Source organism: Amblyomma americanum, chromosome 1 (assembly GCF_052857255.1).
Source record: "Amblyomma americanum isolate KBUSLIRL-KWMA chromosome 1, ASM5285725v1, whole genome shotgun sequence".
Lineage (NCBI taxonomy): Eukaryota > Metazoa > Arthropoda > Arachnida > Ixodida > Ixodidae > Amblyomma > Amblyomma americanum.
Window position 1 is genome coordinate 133519565 of NC_135497.1, and position 17095 is coordinate 133536659.

At 46.3% G+C, this 17095-nt stretch overlaps 1 protein-coding gene and 1 pseudogene across 1 annotated transcript; both read right to left on the reverse strand.

Moving 5' to 3' along the window:
* Window positions 1-7224: 7224 nt before the first annotated feature.
* LOC144113725 (uncharacterized) lies at window positions 7225-9300 on the reverse strand. Its single transcript, XM_077647010.1, has 5 exons — window positions 9288-9300; window positions 8202-8465; window positions 7867-8004; window positions 7693-7788; window positions 7225-7522 (listed from the first exon to the last, which is right to left on the reverse strand). Exons 1-5 carry the CDS (start codon window positions 9298-9300, stop codon window positions 7248-7250), a joined length of 786 nt encoding a protein of 261 aa, XP_077503136.1. The 3' UTR covers window positions 7225-7247.
* A 4477-nt stretch (window positions 9301-13777) lies between these two features.
* Window positions 13778-16451, reverse strand: LOC144113731 (uncharacterized; annotated as a pseudogene).
* Between the last annotated feature and the right edge of the window lie 644 nt (window positions 16452-17095).

Here is a 17095-nt window from a genome sequence, read left to right on the forward strand (position 1 = left end):
AGAATTAACTGACATCCCTTTACTGTTGAAAAATGTTTGGCTCGGCCGCCGCAACGCCGTGCTCGTGCCGTATTGCTCAAAATCAGAACTGACACGCCATACAACAGCAATATACCCCGACCCTAATCGTTGTCGGGCAGACTTGCGCGCGGAACTCGATCTTCGTTTGGTGCTCCTTATCACATTTAACAGCCGTCATAGACTGTACGACAGGAGCTTATAACTGTTTTTCTAGCAGTGCTACATTCTCTGTTCGGCGAAGTGGCTGCCTGCCTGGAATCGTGGAGCCGTGTGAAGTACCGCTACTTAAGTTTTGAAGACTGTCATGGAAGCGGGCGAGCATCACGGCGCTAACCGCACCCGCGATCGATCAGTATATATATCGCCAGCATGGGCAGCGGTAGCGGCACACAACGCCTAGCCGTCCGGCCGCCAATTTGAGTAACGTGACTACGACGAGAAAGCTGTCTCCGCGACCGTCTGCGAGCCATGTTTGGCGCCGGAGCACGCGCCGCCACCGCCGCTCAGGGCGCTAAGGTCGCGTCGTGCGCATACCTTTTCCGGTTCAAGATCACGACGTCGTGCGCACAGACCGAGTCTGCATGAAAACGGTCGTAGCCGACACAGTGATACTCAAAACACAGGTAAGGACATAAAACCTTTTTTTTTCCGTGAAGTACTAATTCCTTTCGTCGCCGTTGTCATTTGCGCCCAGGTGAACCACTCGCAAAGTTTGAATAAGCCACCCGTGGACGTGTGGGTCCTCGCAGAAAGCGACGGTCACATTGTGTCGGCTCACTGTACCTGCATGGCCGGCAACGGAGAGGCCTGCTCGCATGTTGCTGCCCTGCTATTTTATGTGGAGTGTGGTGTACGCGCACGTCAAGAACAATCCTGCACAGACGGCCCCAACGCCTGGCTGCCGGCCACCGTCAAGACGATTGGTGTGCGCCCGGTGTCGGAAATGGACCTGTCGTCGTCGACCATGAAAAAACGCCGCCTTAACGACAAATCCGAGGGCGCAGACTGTGCGCCGAAACCATACCCACGACCAACAGTGCCGGCGCCGACGGCCGCAGAATGGCAACAATTCTTTGCCTCAGTGATCGAGACGGGGCATCGACCGGCTGTGGCCAGTACAAATCCGCGGTACAGTGACCTGTATGTGCTTGCAGTACGAAGCTGCAAGGGTGCAGATCTGCGTCTGCTGTATGACAGAAGTACGGTTGGACTAACGTATGATCAACTGTTGGTTCACTGCAGCAAAATTTATGCTACATTGCAAGTACACGAAAAAGCTGTGTCCAGCATAGAAGAGAAGACAAGGAAACAAAGCCTCAGCACCAAATGGTATTCTTACAGAGCAGGTCGCATAACTGCATCAACTCTTTATGACGTTTGCCACACGCAGATTGACAAGCCATCTATCAGCCTTGTGAAGCGGCTTTGCTACCCACATGACAACAGGTTTTCGTCTCCGGCAGTCCGTTATGAAAGAGATAATGAGCCGAATGCCCTGAGAGCATACAAACTGCTTAGCAGTACGACTCATGATGATGTCATGTTTGAAGAGGCAGGGCTGCTGGTTTCCAGCAAACATGTATTTCTTGCTGCAACGCCTGATATGCTCACCGAGTGCCGATGCTGCGGCAAAGGTCTCGTAGAGGTGAAATGCCCGTGGTCTGTTCGTGATGGAAAGTTGTCTGACCTTTTGCAAGTGAAGGGCTTTCTTGTTGAAAATGAGGGATCACTTCGACTAAACAGAAGCCATCGCTACTACTGCCAGATACAAACCCAGTTATTTGTGTGGCAGCGCAACTATTGTGATTTTGTTTTATGGAGGAATAATGAAATTAGTGTTGAGAGGGTGCAAGTGGACCACTCCTTTATGGCAAAGTTTCTTGGAGTGGTAAAAACATTTTTCTGCAAAGTTATGCTGCCAGAGCTTGTTAGCCGCTGGTTTACCAGAGGCCAGGAAAATCAACCTGCAGATGCACACCAACTTAATGCAGCCCTAGCTGCCACCATGCAGGAAGATCGCAGCCAGTCTGTTTCTACTGACAATAAAAGCAATGAATTCTGCTCTTGTAAAGAACCAGAAAAAAGGAAGAATGGTTGCTTGCGATGGGCTTAACTGCCAAGTAGGGTGGTATCACTTTAAATGTGTGGGGTTGAAGAAGACTCCAAAAGCAAAAGAATGGTTTTGTGCACTGTGCAAAAAGTGATGACATGTGCTTATGATTATAGACGGATAGGTGATGCTGGCACTGAAAGTGAAAATTTGGCTTGGTCTGTGAAATTTAACGTCCCGACATGACTCAAGCCGAGGGACACTGAAGCGAAAAACTCTGGGTAAATTTCAACCACTTGAAGTTCTCTAACATGCACTGATATCACACTGTACCTCTTGCATGCAGGCAAAATGCAGCGGCCACAGCTGGGATAGAGACTGTGTGCTCAATATCAGCAATCAAGAATTCAAAATAGATGTGTGAATATGTCATACAATGTGTCATCATGTGTTGTTCAAATCATCTCACTTGTGTAGAGCTCAAATGCTGTCCTCGCCGTGAGGTTGTTTTAGCCAAGCCATCAAAATGGTGTTAAACAGTGCCATTGTGTAATGTTGAACTGCGGTATTTATGCAATAAGAATATTGTAAGCACAGTGCGGGACCCTCGTCTTCATCTGTAAAGATTCATCATCATCTCGCATCTTCGTCTTCGGAGAAGTGGCCGCCATACTTGCGAGTGGCAATAAAAGCTCGCTTCGTCCATAGTCTCACAAGTGGTGGAGGCTGCTCTCGATCCGGCGTCCTCTCCGTCGCAACACTGCAGATACGTTCCGGTTGTCACCTGGTCGGACCATCTCCGAAGATGGAAACCGTCGACCAACATCGCAGTGACGCCACATCATATGCCCTTCTTCAAGTCCTTGGTCCTCGCCAGTAGTGCTGGTACAAAAGAAGGATGGTTCGGTACGCTTTTGTGTCGACTATCGCGCCCTCAATAAGATCACTCGAAAGGATGTTTATCCACTTCCTAGGATTGACAACGCCCTCGACTGTCTCCAAGGTGCTCAATTTTTCTCTAGTCTTGACCTAAGATCCCACTACTGGCAAATTCGCATCCATGAAGAGGACAAAGAGAAGACAGCTTTTGCCACACCAGATGGCTTATATGAATTTAACGTTATGCCGTTCGGCTTGTGCAATGCTCCGGCCACGTTCGAACGCATGATTGACACCGTACTACGTGGGCTGAAATGGAAAACTTGTCTCTGCTACCTGGACGACATCGTAGTTTTGCAGGCGCTTCATGACGACCCTGTGGCTGGCCACTTAGGATTCGAGAAAACGTATGACCGTATAAAGCGCCGTTTCTTTTGGCCTGGTCTCTCAACCTCTGTCGCCAAATATATTGCATCTTGCATCCCTTGCCAACGCCGGAAACGCTCCATGTCTCCTCCTACGGGCCTTCTACAACCTCATCCCTGTCCTTTCTCACCCTTCAAACTCGTTGGGATTGACCTCTATGGTCCCTTGCCACTAACCCCATTGGGCAACCGTTGGATCGTCACAGCCGTCGATCACTTAACCCGGTACGCTGAAACAGCCCCTGTTTCGTCTGGCTCTGCCTCAACGCCATACTTCCGCGCCATGGAGCCCCACGTGTCCTTATCAGTGACCGCGGCAAATCATTCCTCTCCAATGTCCTTGCCGCAGTTCTTCACGCTTCTAGGACCGCCCATAAAACAACTTCAGCCTATCCCCCCCCCCCAGACCAATGGGCTCATCGAACGGTTTCATCGCACCCTGTCAGATATGCTGTCCATGTATATCCACCCCGACCACACCAACTGGGACGCCATGCTCCCCTTTGTAACCTTCGCCTACAATACTGCCATGCAACTAACAACCAGCTTCTCACCGTTTTTTCTTGTGTTCGGTCGCCCCCCTACCTTCACTCTCGAAGCACCTTTCTTCTCTGCCCCCACAACCCCTTCTGGACTCTCCTATGACGAATTTACTTCCCGTCTTGCCTACTGTCGCACCATTGCCCGCCTGAACACTGACGCCTGCCAAGCCTCCCGGTACACCACCTATGACTTTAAACACCGTGCAGTGTTTTTCTTCCCTGGTGATGAAGTGTTGCTGCGGACTCCCGTGTGTACCCCCGGCTTGTGCGAAAAATTTCTCAGCCGCTTTATTGGTCTGTACACTGTACTCGAACAAAAGTCCTCCGTAAACTATCGCGTTGCTCCTGTCCATCCTGCCAATGACCGACGTTGTTGCGGTGTAGAGATTGTTCACGTGTCACGCTTAAAGCCCTTCGCCCTATTTCGCTCCAACGTGCACCCTGGCTGGTCGCTTTCGTCCGTCGGGGGAGAAAGTGTAAGCACAGTGCGCGACCCTCGTCTTCATCTGTAAATATTCATCATCTCGCATCTTTGGAGGAGTGGCCGCCATACTTGCGAGTGGCAATAAAAGCTCGCTTCGTCCACAGTCTCACAATATACTTGTCTAGTCATCTAGTTCCTTTTTAAACTAAGCACTTTTCTTAAATGGGTTGACAGGTCAACTTTCGAACTGTTACATTGATCATTGTACTTTAAAGGCGCCAAAACCACACACACACGAAAGAAGAGAATGGGACAGAGCGCCTCCCGTTCTCTTCGCTCCTGTGTGTGTGGTTTTGGCACCTTTAAAGTACAATGATCAACTGCCAGTTAGCCCAACAAGAAATTCTCGTATTTTACACTGATCTTGATCTAACTTTCCTAGAGAACATGCATCAATAACTTTTTTTTTCAAGCATGCAACCAGTTGGAGACTGCTAGTTGAATAAATATGTGCCGTCCATCCAGTCGTATGCTTACACCTTTGTGTGCATAGAAAAAAAAAACGTCTCGGATATTATTTGTATGCAGATATCCACAAAGCAAATATAATTTAGTCGGACCACATCAAGGCAAACTTATGATAACTAAACACAAATCCCTTGTACCTTGACGACTGAATGAGTCTACTGCAGGCACGTATCTAAGGGGAGGCCTGAGGCCCCTCTCCCCCCCTTCCAGCTAGAAAATTACCTTGGGCCACTCCTGAAAAGAATTCCTGATTACGCACCTGGTCTACGTATGTTAATAGCTAATCTGCATAAATCTTCTCAATTTTCTATACTCATTGCAGTTGTCTTGCTCACATTTCATTTGGCATTAAGAGTACTCAGCGCTGCAGTTGTGTGAATAAAGGCATGCAATTCGTAGTTTTATTTGCACTGAGCATTTGTATGCCAATATTATTTGATGATGATGACAGTGAATTTTTATGGCACAAGGGCATCTATGGCCAAATAGTTCCGTGGCGCAAGGTATTTTCGTTTTCTCAAGGTGGGGTCAGAGACACATTTCCCAAGCATTTCACCCCGATTAAGCCGAGCAACAGGCCAGGGGAAGCTTGTACCCATTGTGACATCAGTGGGTACCCGGCGGCACTGGGGATCGAACCCCGCACCTCCCGCATGCGAGGCAGATGCTCAACCACTAGGCCACCGCTACGGTATGCCAATATTATCTGCATAGCTGCATCAACTGTAGGACAGCGGCCTGTCCCGAATCCCTCTAACCCTGTCCTGTGCCCGTTAAACTTGCTAACCCCATCCACTCACCTAACCCTTCGACACCACCGCTATGCTTATCCTAATACAAATGTAATGGTACGAACACCCAAGCTCTAATGGGTTCACAGTAAATGTAGAACCAAAGTGCTCTGAGGTAAAAAATATTTTTTTTCATTTTTGTTGCTTATTAGAGCACATGTACATTGTCGTGCACTCACTAGCAGACACAACCAGTACAGCCTAAAACAGTTTTACACGTATTGCAAAGTACCATTAAGGAAACAAAAACAGGGTGTTAGCTGTCATGCGAATGGGTCAGAAAAAGAGGGAAAAAGAAGCAAGGCACCACATGACAACCTTCAGATCAGATATATTATCGTGGAAATCAAAATCACTAAGCACAGACATGATTACATGACAGGATACTTGTGCTTTTTAGAAGTTTTTGGTGTACATTGTACAGAAGAAAGTCTGATGAACATACATTCAAAAATAATTGCCCATATGGATACAGATGCAACAATCAAACAGCACATAAATAAGGAACACACAAGAAACCAAATACTGTGAGGTCATTCTTGCAGGCTAGTTGCCATGCCGTTCAAATGTTAGCACACAAAAGACGAGGCCTTTCAAAGCCCATCAAGACGACAAGAGAGAAAAAAGCTCAAATGGGATACTGAGGCACGAAATCAAAGCAAACAAACAGGGGTTGAGTTGGGATCTCGGTGCACTAGCCAATGTTTCGACAAGGGGACTTGTCTTCATCTCAGCCAGACCCAGACAAGTCCACTTGTTGAAATATTGGCAAGCGGACTGAGGCGCACCCTGAACGCCTCGCCTCGTTCAGTCTGCTTTGATTATGTGCTTCTGCAATGAAAATGTCATTCTCAGTCAAATGGGACTGCTGAATTGCACAGGTTGGTGAGTGCACAATATACGCGTGCGATTTTGTCAATTTGGCACTCACCATACTTGTTTAGTTTCAGCACTTCAACTGGAAGACTTCCACTAAGTATGGTATACTTGTTGCGTACCATTCCAATGACTCTTTCTACGTGTATGTGCACATTTGCAATCTCTCTAGTCCTTTCAATGTCTTCACTTGAAAGCTGTCTCTTTCCTTTAGTAAAGGCAGGAATAGCTAGAGTTGCATGGCGCAGTCCAACACTTTCGGAGATTAGGAACCCCCTGTCGGCAAGTACAACGTCTCAATATTCCAGAAGGTCAAGCACTCCACATTCCTCCGTGATGAATTTGTCGCTTGCCCGACCACCATAAGCTTTGGACAAAAACGTCACAACTCCTTGTGGGCTCACTCCCAAAAGAAATTTCACTGTGTTATGGTGTTTATAATACATGTTTCTGCCCGAGGGAGGTAAGAGCTTGGCCTGTCAATGAAAACCTCAAAGCAATCGAGAATAACCCTAACTTTTACACCAGTGTTATCAACGAAAGCAACGGGCATTGTTTTCATTACTTGTTCTTTGTCAGGCCAGTGCACAAGAGGTCCGATCCGATGAAAGAATACATTCAACCATTTGTCGCAGATCCTCGATGCTGTTGATACCGACACACAGAAACGGTACGCCAAGTCCTGGTACTGGCATCCTAGCCTCATTCTCATTAAAAAAGTACCATTTCCTGAAGCTGTGTCAGGGAATGTTTTCTTGAATGAGATATGTGGTCCTTCACTAGCTTAAATAATGAATGAAGCATTACAAATGTTGGTAGCCCAGTGTAAAATGCCACTCTCTCGTCACAGCCATGTAGTGCCTCTTCAATAAAACTTGTTGAACATGAAGCCTCTTCAGATGCTTGAAGTTGTTGTCTCAGGCCTGAAATTTGGTCCTCCAGGCCCCTGATGTCTGCAGCACCCAAGTCTGTCTGGCAGGCTGTATCTGTTTGGCAGAGGGTTTGAAAAGACCATCGAAAATTTTTTATTTAAACGGGCCATAAATCTTGTCACTGAAATTTGCATCACATTCTTGTGCACACTAAAATAATAAAAAAGCTGCAAGAGGAGACATTGCTTCATTAATTGCGCCTGCCGCCTTTGACAAGCACTTACCAGCTAGAGAGCAAACCAGCGGTTCAGTTCCTTCGTCGCACATGGACGCGCCTTCGCTTGTTGCAGGCTCATCGCGTGCAGATCCACCAACTGCACCTAAAAAGAAAAAGAAAACTCGGAATGCGGATTGACGGCAAACACGATTTTTCAGTGTGGAAAACCAAGCGGGCTTACCAGCAGAACTGAACTGGCGATGGGATCGTGCTTTGCGACGATGATAGCGCGACTGATCTGGTTTCTTTAAGGCACAACCCAGGTGCAGCGATGGGGTCCAGTCGGGGCTGGAATCGTCGAAAAGTTTAGACGGCCGACCTAGAAAATAAATGTACGCGTGTAACCAAGAGTGATCACTTTCGGCAGCAGTTCCTAACTTTCAAATACATTCGAGGCGCATGTTTAGGAAAAACTACGAAGAGACGCGACGCGAGGTGCCTCTTTTGCAAAGCGTAAAGCGCGGGTGCAGAAGTAAAAAACAAACGCGCAGTAAGCCAAGAAATCGTTGTACGCACCTGAAACGAAGTGGAGTGCACAGACTTTATACTTGTCTGGATTGGCGTCAGTCTCACTCCTGTTAATACGTGCCAGCCACTCGCGTCGGCGTCGATATGAAAGCTGCTTTGCTTTCTCGCACTCGTGCAGGCGTATTTTTGGAATCTTGAAGAACCGGCAGTCGGCCTGTCCTGTCTTCAGTTTCTGCGCTTTGCTTTGGGTTCTGCTGGTGCAGCCCACAACAGCACAGTACACTATAACGCCCGCACTGTTGCACGCACGTACTACGCGAGCGTAAAAACCAACGTGCGCTTCCTGCGTCGGCTGCTACCAAGGACGACAAAAGGGCGGACTACCCAGAATGCATAGCGCCGCCTGCTTTCGTGCAAACTCCCTATATGACTCACGACACAGGAACAACAATCGCGCAAAATTGTGCCCTACAGCGATTCCACCCATCGGCATGCGACTGTCTAAACAACGAACAGATTCCAGGCGTTCATGCCCCCGCTGGTGATGTGAAAAACGTACCGTGATTTTCGGACTATATTGAGCGGACTGCACATGTTTAAAGGCTGAAACTTCACGTTGTATGGAATATCTTGTGGCGGCGCATGCGCAGACGTCGCTTGCCGGGCCCGGTAAACGGTAACGTAAACACGGTAACGATATGCTATAAGGCAGTTTTAGTATAGCGTACGCAAAACCTTTGCGTACGCAATAAAATAGCGTATGTAGAATGCGAATGCGCAGAACGCTAAAGAAAGCTTAGCGTTTAGCGTACGCACGCAATTTTCTGGAAATTGCGTATCGTCTTTGCGGGGCTTTGCGGAGGCAACATGGCGGCACCCTGCTTGCCCGCTTCGGTTCTAAAATACATCGTCGTTGCGTAATTCGGCGCTCAACTGGCTGTAAATTGATTGCATTCGCTTCCGCTTCTTGTTATCTCACTCGCACACAATGTTATATATGATAAGTTGTCGGTAATTTTGAGATAGCAGTCTATTTTCAAGCCTGTAAGCCTAACAACACTCTGTTTACACTGTCGTCATGGCAACGGCCATTTGTGTCAATTTTGTGTGGCTAGAAGTTTCGGTTTCACACACGTGTTGGGACCATGGCCGCCAGCCGCACGCGTTTTTCGGTGGCGGATGACATAGAGCTCCTGCGCGAGGTTCGCGAATGCAACCCATTCGCGAACCCGCTCAAGTGGGCCGAAATCGCAAGAACTCTGAGCGAGTATTCTGCGAAGGCGTTCACAGCTCGCGCTGTGCGCGAACGAGCTGAGCTGCTGCTGAGCCAGTACGCGGCCAACGATCGTGTGAACCTGCGCAAGTAAGTTATTTCGATTGCATGAAAAGATAGTCGAAAAGTGTAGAGTGCAAAGTTTCAAAGCGTTCTCTTGGTTGACACACAGGTCTGGAACTGAAGAACAGTACAGCGAAAGGGAACAGTTGTTGCAAGAGGTAATAGACGTAGCACGGAGGGTGGGCATAAAATTAGAGCCCCTCGTCGTGCAAGCTCCTGCTCGACAGCAAGATCCGAACCCTCAGCGTCAGCAAAGCGCATCTCGGGTGCACGGGCTCGGGATTCTGCCGCGGACAGCCTCGTATTGGATGTCACTGATGACAGCATATTGCAATCATGTAAGTATGCACCAGTAAAAAAAAAAACCAATGGGTCCAATTGGAAAATTTCTAGTTGAAACCAATTGGTCGAAAACCAATTGTGTTTTCGCCACCTATTGGGCTCGACCAATTGAGCCCTACTGGTTCTTCCAATTGGAAATAATTGGTCACCCAACCAGACCAAATAGCCCACCAATTGAATTCAATTGGCATACCTATTCGACTCACGGTTTGAACGGGTCAGCAAAAAAAAAAATTAGAGTAGCTTTGGAATCAATTGGTCTTTATTTTATGACTGCTGCGAGACTGCTGCCAACATTTTTGAAATTATGAATACACGTCGTTATGAAAATCGAGCGAGACCAACAAGCATATGCATTACACGCATAGTCAAACTCTGTATACCAACACTAGTTCTCAACGTATGTCCACAGAACACACTTTTGCAGTCAATTATATACCCCACTCATGAGACTGTCTAGCTGAAGCCAGTGGCACGTGAAGATTAAGCGAAGTTATCTAATTTAAGAACGCTCGCGGTGATGGTGGAAATGATGAAAATAATTAAAGATTAAACTGCTAATATTTATTTTACAAGAACCTATAGGTTCTTGTAAAATAGATATTAGCCTGGTGTTCTGTTTTATAGCCAGTTAAATATACATACAGAATGAAGGACATCATTGACTTACACTTAGATTTTCCAATTGGATCGCCCAGTTGGAACCAATTGGAGCTTCCAGTTGGGAGATCAGCTTCCAATTGGTTTTCTTGGATCCAGGTGGGAGCCCAATTGGTTTCAAATGGTACCAGTTGGGCGATCCAACTGGATGTGCCAAAACCAATTGGAACCTCACAAACCAGTTGGGTAATCCAGTTGGAAACACAGAACCAATTAAAATGCCCAACTGGGACTAGGGAAACCAAATGGAATACCCAGTTGGATTCATGAGCCCAACTGGCTGACCAATTGGGTCTAACTGGTTCCAACTGGACCCATTGGTGTTTTTTTTTACTGGGGAGGTCACCCGCAGAGTCGTTAAATTTACATGACGGCGCTGATTAATGTGTTTGAATTTTTGTACACCGCTTCAGGCAGCCAAGGTGACTCAGCGTCACACGTTCAGCTGTTCGTAATTGACGAAGATTGAAACGTGAATCTGCAGCAGGAGGGGCCCTTGGAGCAGTTTGTCTCTTGCGCCAGCTTAACGGACGCTGACGGGAGCAGTGATCGGCAGCCTGCTGATGCATCTTATGAAAGCCAGCATTCGTGTGAAGCCAGTACTTCCTCACGGCCAGCTTCCTGAAGTGAGCTGCAGCGAGGTAAGCGAGGTCTACATATTTGATACTTTTGCAAGACGTGTACTTTCAGAAATGAACAACGCGAAACATTTTTGGCACATTAGTAGCACAAAAGTGATTGGCACAAGCTGGTTCCTAGCATAAACATTCCCAGAAACCAAAACTCCAAAGGGTTACATTACAACTACAACTACATACTACAAGTATAAATAACCACCTCACAATAAAATTCACAACAAGAATACATTTTTAAATCACCAAATTTTTGGCTGTCATTCATTAATTCTGGTTTGCAGCACTTGCTATTGCTATACCGGAATTAAATTAAGATTAAGTGTTACTTATATCTATTAGACGAGAGGGTGCATTGTAGGTACGCGTTCACATAACTGCAGTGAAATATAGAGAAGCTTGGATTTCTGTGTGGTGGGCTGTGAGGCGTAGCTTTATGAATGACTGAGTTATCTTTCACTACCTGCATTTCTCTACTGTGCGAAGTGAAAGTGCCAATAAAAATGTAGCATCTCCTGATCTGCCAGAATCAAATCATCAATAGCTGAATACGGATGGACTGCACAAAAGTGATTGGCACAAGCTGGTTCCCCCACCATGCGGCCCTTAATACTGATTGAAATAAGCACTCGTGCATGCTCCTCAGGTGTATAGCAATACACTGTTGACTGTAATCAATGCGAGGATTATATGCTACATAACATAGACGTGTGCCACTCAAGAGCTTTATTTTATCATCTCCAATATCAATATTATTATTCTGGTCACATACATGTATACTTGCGCCCTAAATCTTGCTCGACAACAAGAATGTTGTTTGCCTTTTCGAGACAGAAACTGCATTACTCAGACAGTACAATATATAGCCTCTGCTTCTGCAGAACGTTATTGATTGTCGAAAAGAGACACTGAAATTTGTAAGGATTTTGGATCAGTTTCTCTCAGTTCACGTTTCTAAATGCCCTGGAAGCAAAACTGCAACACAAATCAAGGGGAAGAGAAAGCGCAGCTTGTTTAATCACATACATTATATTGAAGGGTAACAAAGTAATTGCTTCTTTGTTCAGAAGCAATAACACCATTACACCAGGGACGTGAAGGTGAAAGACAGTGAGGCATGCAGACATCACCACTATGACCTGAAAAGCATTTGCATCGTTACATTTAAAGTAACAGTGATATCAGCAAACGAGCTGTACTCTTTGCTGTCTTTTGTCCGCATTCTTCTGACCTTTCCGTGAGAGTGGTGCTGATTCGTGAGGCATTCCATTTCACACCAGCCTCATATGCGAAGGGTTACTCGTGTACTAGCTATGTTAATCACAGTGGTTTCACCTGCCTTTGTAAATGTTAGGCTTTGTGCATGAAGTTCCTGTGATGCAATTTGCATTAGTTGCATGCTTAACTGGTGTTGTGAATTGTCCTCTGCAGGTAAAAGAAAGACGATGTAGATTATGAGTTTCTGGAAAAGAGGATGAGGCATGATATGCTGATGAAAGAAAATGACAATAAGATCGAATCGCGACGCTTGGCTTTAGAGGAGAGCCGGCTGGCATGGGAGAGAGAGCGCACCCTCACTGAGCTGCGTTTAAAGGAGACAGAGTCAAGCAGAAAAGCAGACAAGCATGCAGCACAGCTGAGGGTGCAAGAGGAACTGCTCCAACAGCTTGCAGAAGAACGGCGTCAATCTGCAGCCCAACAACAGGCAGTATTAAACATTGTGGACCGCCTGCTTACTAAACTAGACAAACTGTAGTCAACAATGACAACCATGTAAAAGCGCAATGTCCTGCACAAGCAGGCTCTTCTGTATTATCTTGGTATGCTTCCTTAAAAAGAAAATAAAATTCACAAAGACAATCATGGAAGATGAATGTTTTTATTCTATACCACTCTTCATTTCACGAGCAAGATGTGTACTTTCATTACCTTCATTAGTATGGCTGCGGATGAGGAAAAGACACATTCACTTAGCCCCTTCAAGCACTGTGTCCAGGTTATGCGGATGCAAGGTAAACCTTATTACAGTCGTGCCTCTTTAATATGAACACTTCGGTTCCCGAGCAAAACAGTCCCTTGATGTAATAATGAATTGCAAATAAAGAAACGTGCTATGGTTAAAGTATGCTTCTGTGCATCATGGTGGTCATTGAAGCTGAAATTAGACACAGTTTTGGGATTTCCAAGTGTAATATCCTGGTTGCCATTATACTCGAAATAATGTGCCACTTCACACGCCTAGGGGTTTGTGCATGCTCTTGATGGCGTCTCGTGGCCAGATGAAAACATGAAATCAGAAAATAAAAAGGCCATCAGTCAGCCATTTCCACTTTTCCTTTATGTTGCTGTGATGTGCTGCGCTCAGAACGCCAAAAATGAAACGTTGGGTTGGTTACTGGATATTCTGTACCAATGCCGTGCATATTAACATGACAAGAATGTGTGGGCCCCAATGGGCTCTGTGCAATTTCCCCCATTCATTTACCACACAGCGAGTTTCCATATTAATTAGGGATGAACACAAAAAAGTGTGGTCCCCAGAAAAATTGTCCATAATCCATGTCGTTCATATTAACGGGGGCTGTATTAACGAGGCATGATTGTATGTTCTCTCAGCCGGTTTAATTGGTGCTTGAAGGGGTTAAAGTGGCATTTTATGTAGCAGATGGTGTCAAGTAAGTCTTAAGCGATGGAGGGCACAGGCCAAAGTATGAAGACACCTGACTGCCAAACAGGCAGGTGTGGCAGTTGCTGAGAATAGTCCCAGCTTTATACATCTGTGCCACCTGTTGCCTCAGAAGCTTTTGTTTTTTTTTTAATCTAAGAACGCGAATTCTGCGGCGACCTTCCCAAATCCCCATTCAACAGCTATAGCCGAACTTGGCTCATTCTATGGTTGAAGGCCTGCTGACGGGTGTCAGGAAGGCCCCCCCCCCCCCCCCCCCCGTAGGGCTTCAGCAACAGTGGTTTCAGCGGATATGCCGGGTCTCCGTAGATCACAAAGTTCTCCTTGCTGGCAAGCTTTTCAATTTTGCAGTAGGCACCACTTACCTCCAGTATTCCTGCAACACAAAAACGCACATAAAAGCACGTGCACAGAAACTTAAAACTGGAGCCATTCATGTAGTCAAAGCACATAGCACCCTTGCAATACCTTAGCTCTCAACACTAGACGAGACATGCGAGGCCAGAATAACTAGGTATATAAATAAAAGCTACTCCCCCAATATGCCTCTAGCTTTGGTAGAATATTGTCACATGACGCTGAAGAGACGACGAAGAGGTGAAGAGACGTGGAAGAAGCTCGCCATTTTGCGCTAACGAATCAAGCTCAGGTCGACTCACCCCTGTAAATAAACTTGTAACAATATGTATGGTGCATGTGTGTGTGTACATGCTTCATTTTTTTTAATTCGGATGCCTGTACCTCCCCCTCCAAGCACACACACACACGTGTGTGTGTGTGTTTGGAGGGGGAGGTACAGGCATCCGAATTTTTAAAAATTGAAACAATGACAAAGCCATGTGAGCATGCTATGAAACCATAGCATTGACAATCACAATGAAACGCATGCCTCTATGATGCATGGTGAGCGTTCCATCCTTTTATATCTTTACTTTGTTACTCTGTGCCTGAGATATCAAACCCCTACCTAGGGATATTTGAGGAATAATAAATAAATAAATAAATATTGAACCTGTGTCCAACTGATGCACAAAATCAGATAAATGATCAAGTTCACAACCTGCTAGTGTTTCCTGTATCCTGAAAGCAAAACATAAAAAGCAGACTTATGAAGGGTAGAAAGCTGGCACTTTCACTTGTGGGTATAAGTGATGTTTAATTATTGAAATTTAAGAGTATTACAAATGAAGCTAACACTTTTCAGGTGCTTCTGCAAAGCGTGAAATGACATTTTTTCACTGAGTCATGGCTTCATTCAATGATTCCCGATACAGTTTGTCATCATTAAAGTTCCTTCAGACATACCAGTCGTAAAAAGATGCTTTTAGTCTTCCTGAAATCATACTCTGGCTTTGGAACATGGTTCACCTCTGTCGCTAAGTGCAACTTCCAGGATGATAGTTTTCATGTTTTTGTTCTCAAGGTCATGTGTTTCAAGGCTGTGACACTCGTTGCAGCAGCTAGATTACACACCCATAATTGCGTAATCTAGCCCAGTGCCTTACCTGCATCATGCCGTCTTCCTGGATAAGGCCCATCTAGTTGACACACGATACCATTTGGGCACATCAAAGATTGGTATTTTACGCAGCGCATTCTTTTGTGCCCAGAAAAGCAATCTTGCTGGTTCCTTTTGGGACGGCATATGGCACGGGCAGTGCCATCAATGAATCCAATGCAGTTTGATAGTGGTGCGCCTTTGTTTTTGACCGCCTGTAGCAACAAAAAGGATTAACCAATAACTGTGTGCATACATGAAGCTTCAGACCATAAGAAACCATAAATGTGAGCTTTTACAATTTTAGCACAGCACACCGCGGTATCGAAACCTACATGATGAAATCAGAAATTGTGTTATAAACTATTTTCTGGGCTCAGGTAGATTGCATGCACCGATCCATACTGACTGATCTTATGCTTCATCCCAAAGACAGAGCACACCAGTGCATTGATGCACAACCCCCACACCATAGTGACACACCTCACACTGCTAAGGTGTAAGGTTTCTACTTCATGATGTGATGTGCTCACTGTACGACCTCACATCATGGAGTGGGACTATTGACACGTTTTCAATATTTATAATTTTTGGAGTGATAAAACTGACTTACATTAGCGAATTCCCTGAGAGTGGGAGGGGAAAGCCATTCATGGTTGTTTATGTCCTTCAAAAGGTGCCCGAAGTTGGCCGTGATGTGGTTGAGCATTTTCGACGTTATGCTCGACATGACCGAAGTGTGCCTCCCGAAGATGCGCTCTAGGTCGCACCATCGATTGGGGTACGCCAGCCGACGAAGGGTGAGGCAGAGTGCTTCGCGGCCGGGCACCTTGACATTCTGGGCACTGGTAACGGTGTTCGGCACCATCAGAGCACATAGAAGTTCGGTGATGTCGTCTTTTTCAAATCGAAACTGCTACTTGAATAAGGACTTCTCAATGTTTTTTATGTCCAGCAGTCCGTGGCGGGAACGGTATCGTAGTAGCTCCGACTCCCGTTGGAGCCGCATTTCATACTCCAAGTAGTCTACCGAAATTTCACCTTTCAGGAGCCATCGCTCCGCATGCAGCAACATGAGATCGTCGATTTCCGCCCATGTGAGCACAGAGAGGAGGCGATGATCGCACAGGATGCTTGAGGGCATGGCGTGGAAGCTTGAGGAACCATCCGCCAAAGAAACAGCAGACAACAAAAAGCGCGCGCTTTGCCGTGGCTTGGTTTGGATCAAATCGACCTCAGAGTTTTTTTTTCTGACGTGTGGTGGCGCTAGGTACTTACCCGAACGGGGCTGAACCTGGGTGTTGTTTGTCCACGGAGCCCTGTTGCGGAACGGTCCGCAAACGCTAATCTAAAAGTGTCGTTCGCGCTTTGGATTTAGCGCACGCAACCGTCTTGCGTGTTGCGTACGCAAAAAACGCAAACGCTATACTAAAACTGCCTATAGAGAGCTATAGCATATCGTTACCGTGTTTAAGTTACCGTTTACCGGGCCCGGCAAGCGACGTCTGCGCATGCGCCGCCACTTACCGGTCCGCAAACACTTTACGGAATCCCTTTTAGCGTTGCGGAGAGTTAGCGTTTGCTTGTAAACAAACATGGCGGCGCCCTGCACGGCCGCTTCGGACCAAATACAGCACCGCCGCCGCGTTCTTCGGCGCCATTTCTCGCTACACATGAAGGCATTCGTTTTTTATTTGCAAACTCTCACTCATACGTTGAGGTTTGAGTAACAACTAGGCCATGTTTTTGAGATTACTTGCCGATTTTTGAGCAGTTAAGAATGAATAT

Bases quoted from the DNA above. Each gene is read 5' to 3' on its own strand.
- LOC144113725 (XM_077647010.1), bottom strand. The intron at 7,789-7,866 runs GTAAGCCCGCTT...TTTTCTTTTTAG, and splicing joins TCGCCAGTTCAGTTCTGCTG to GTGCAGTTGGTGGATCTGCA. The intron at 7,523-7,692 runs GTAAGTGCTTGT...TCTGCCAAACAG, and splicing joins GCTGGTTTGCTCTCTAGCTG to ATACAGCCTGCCAGACAGAC.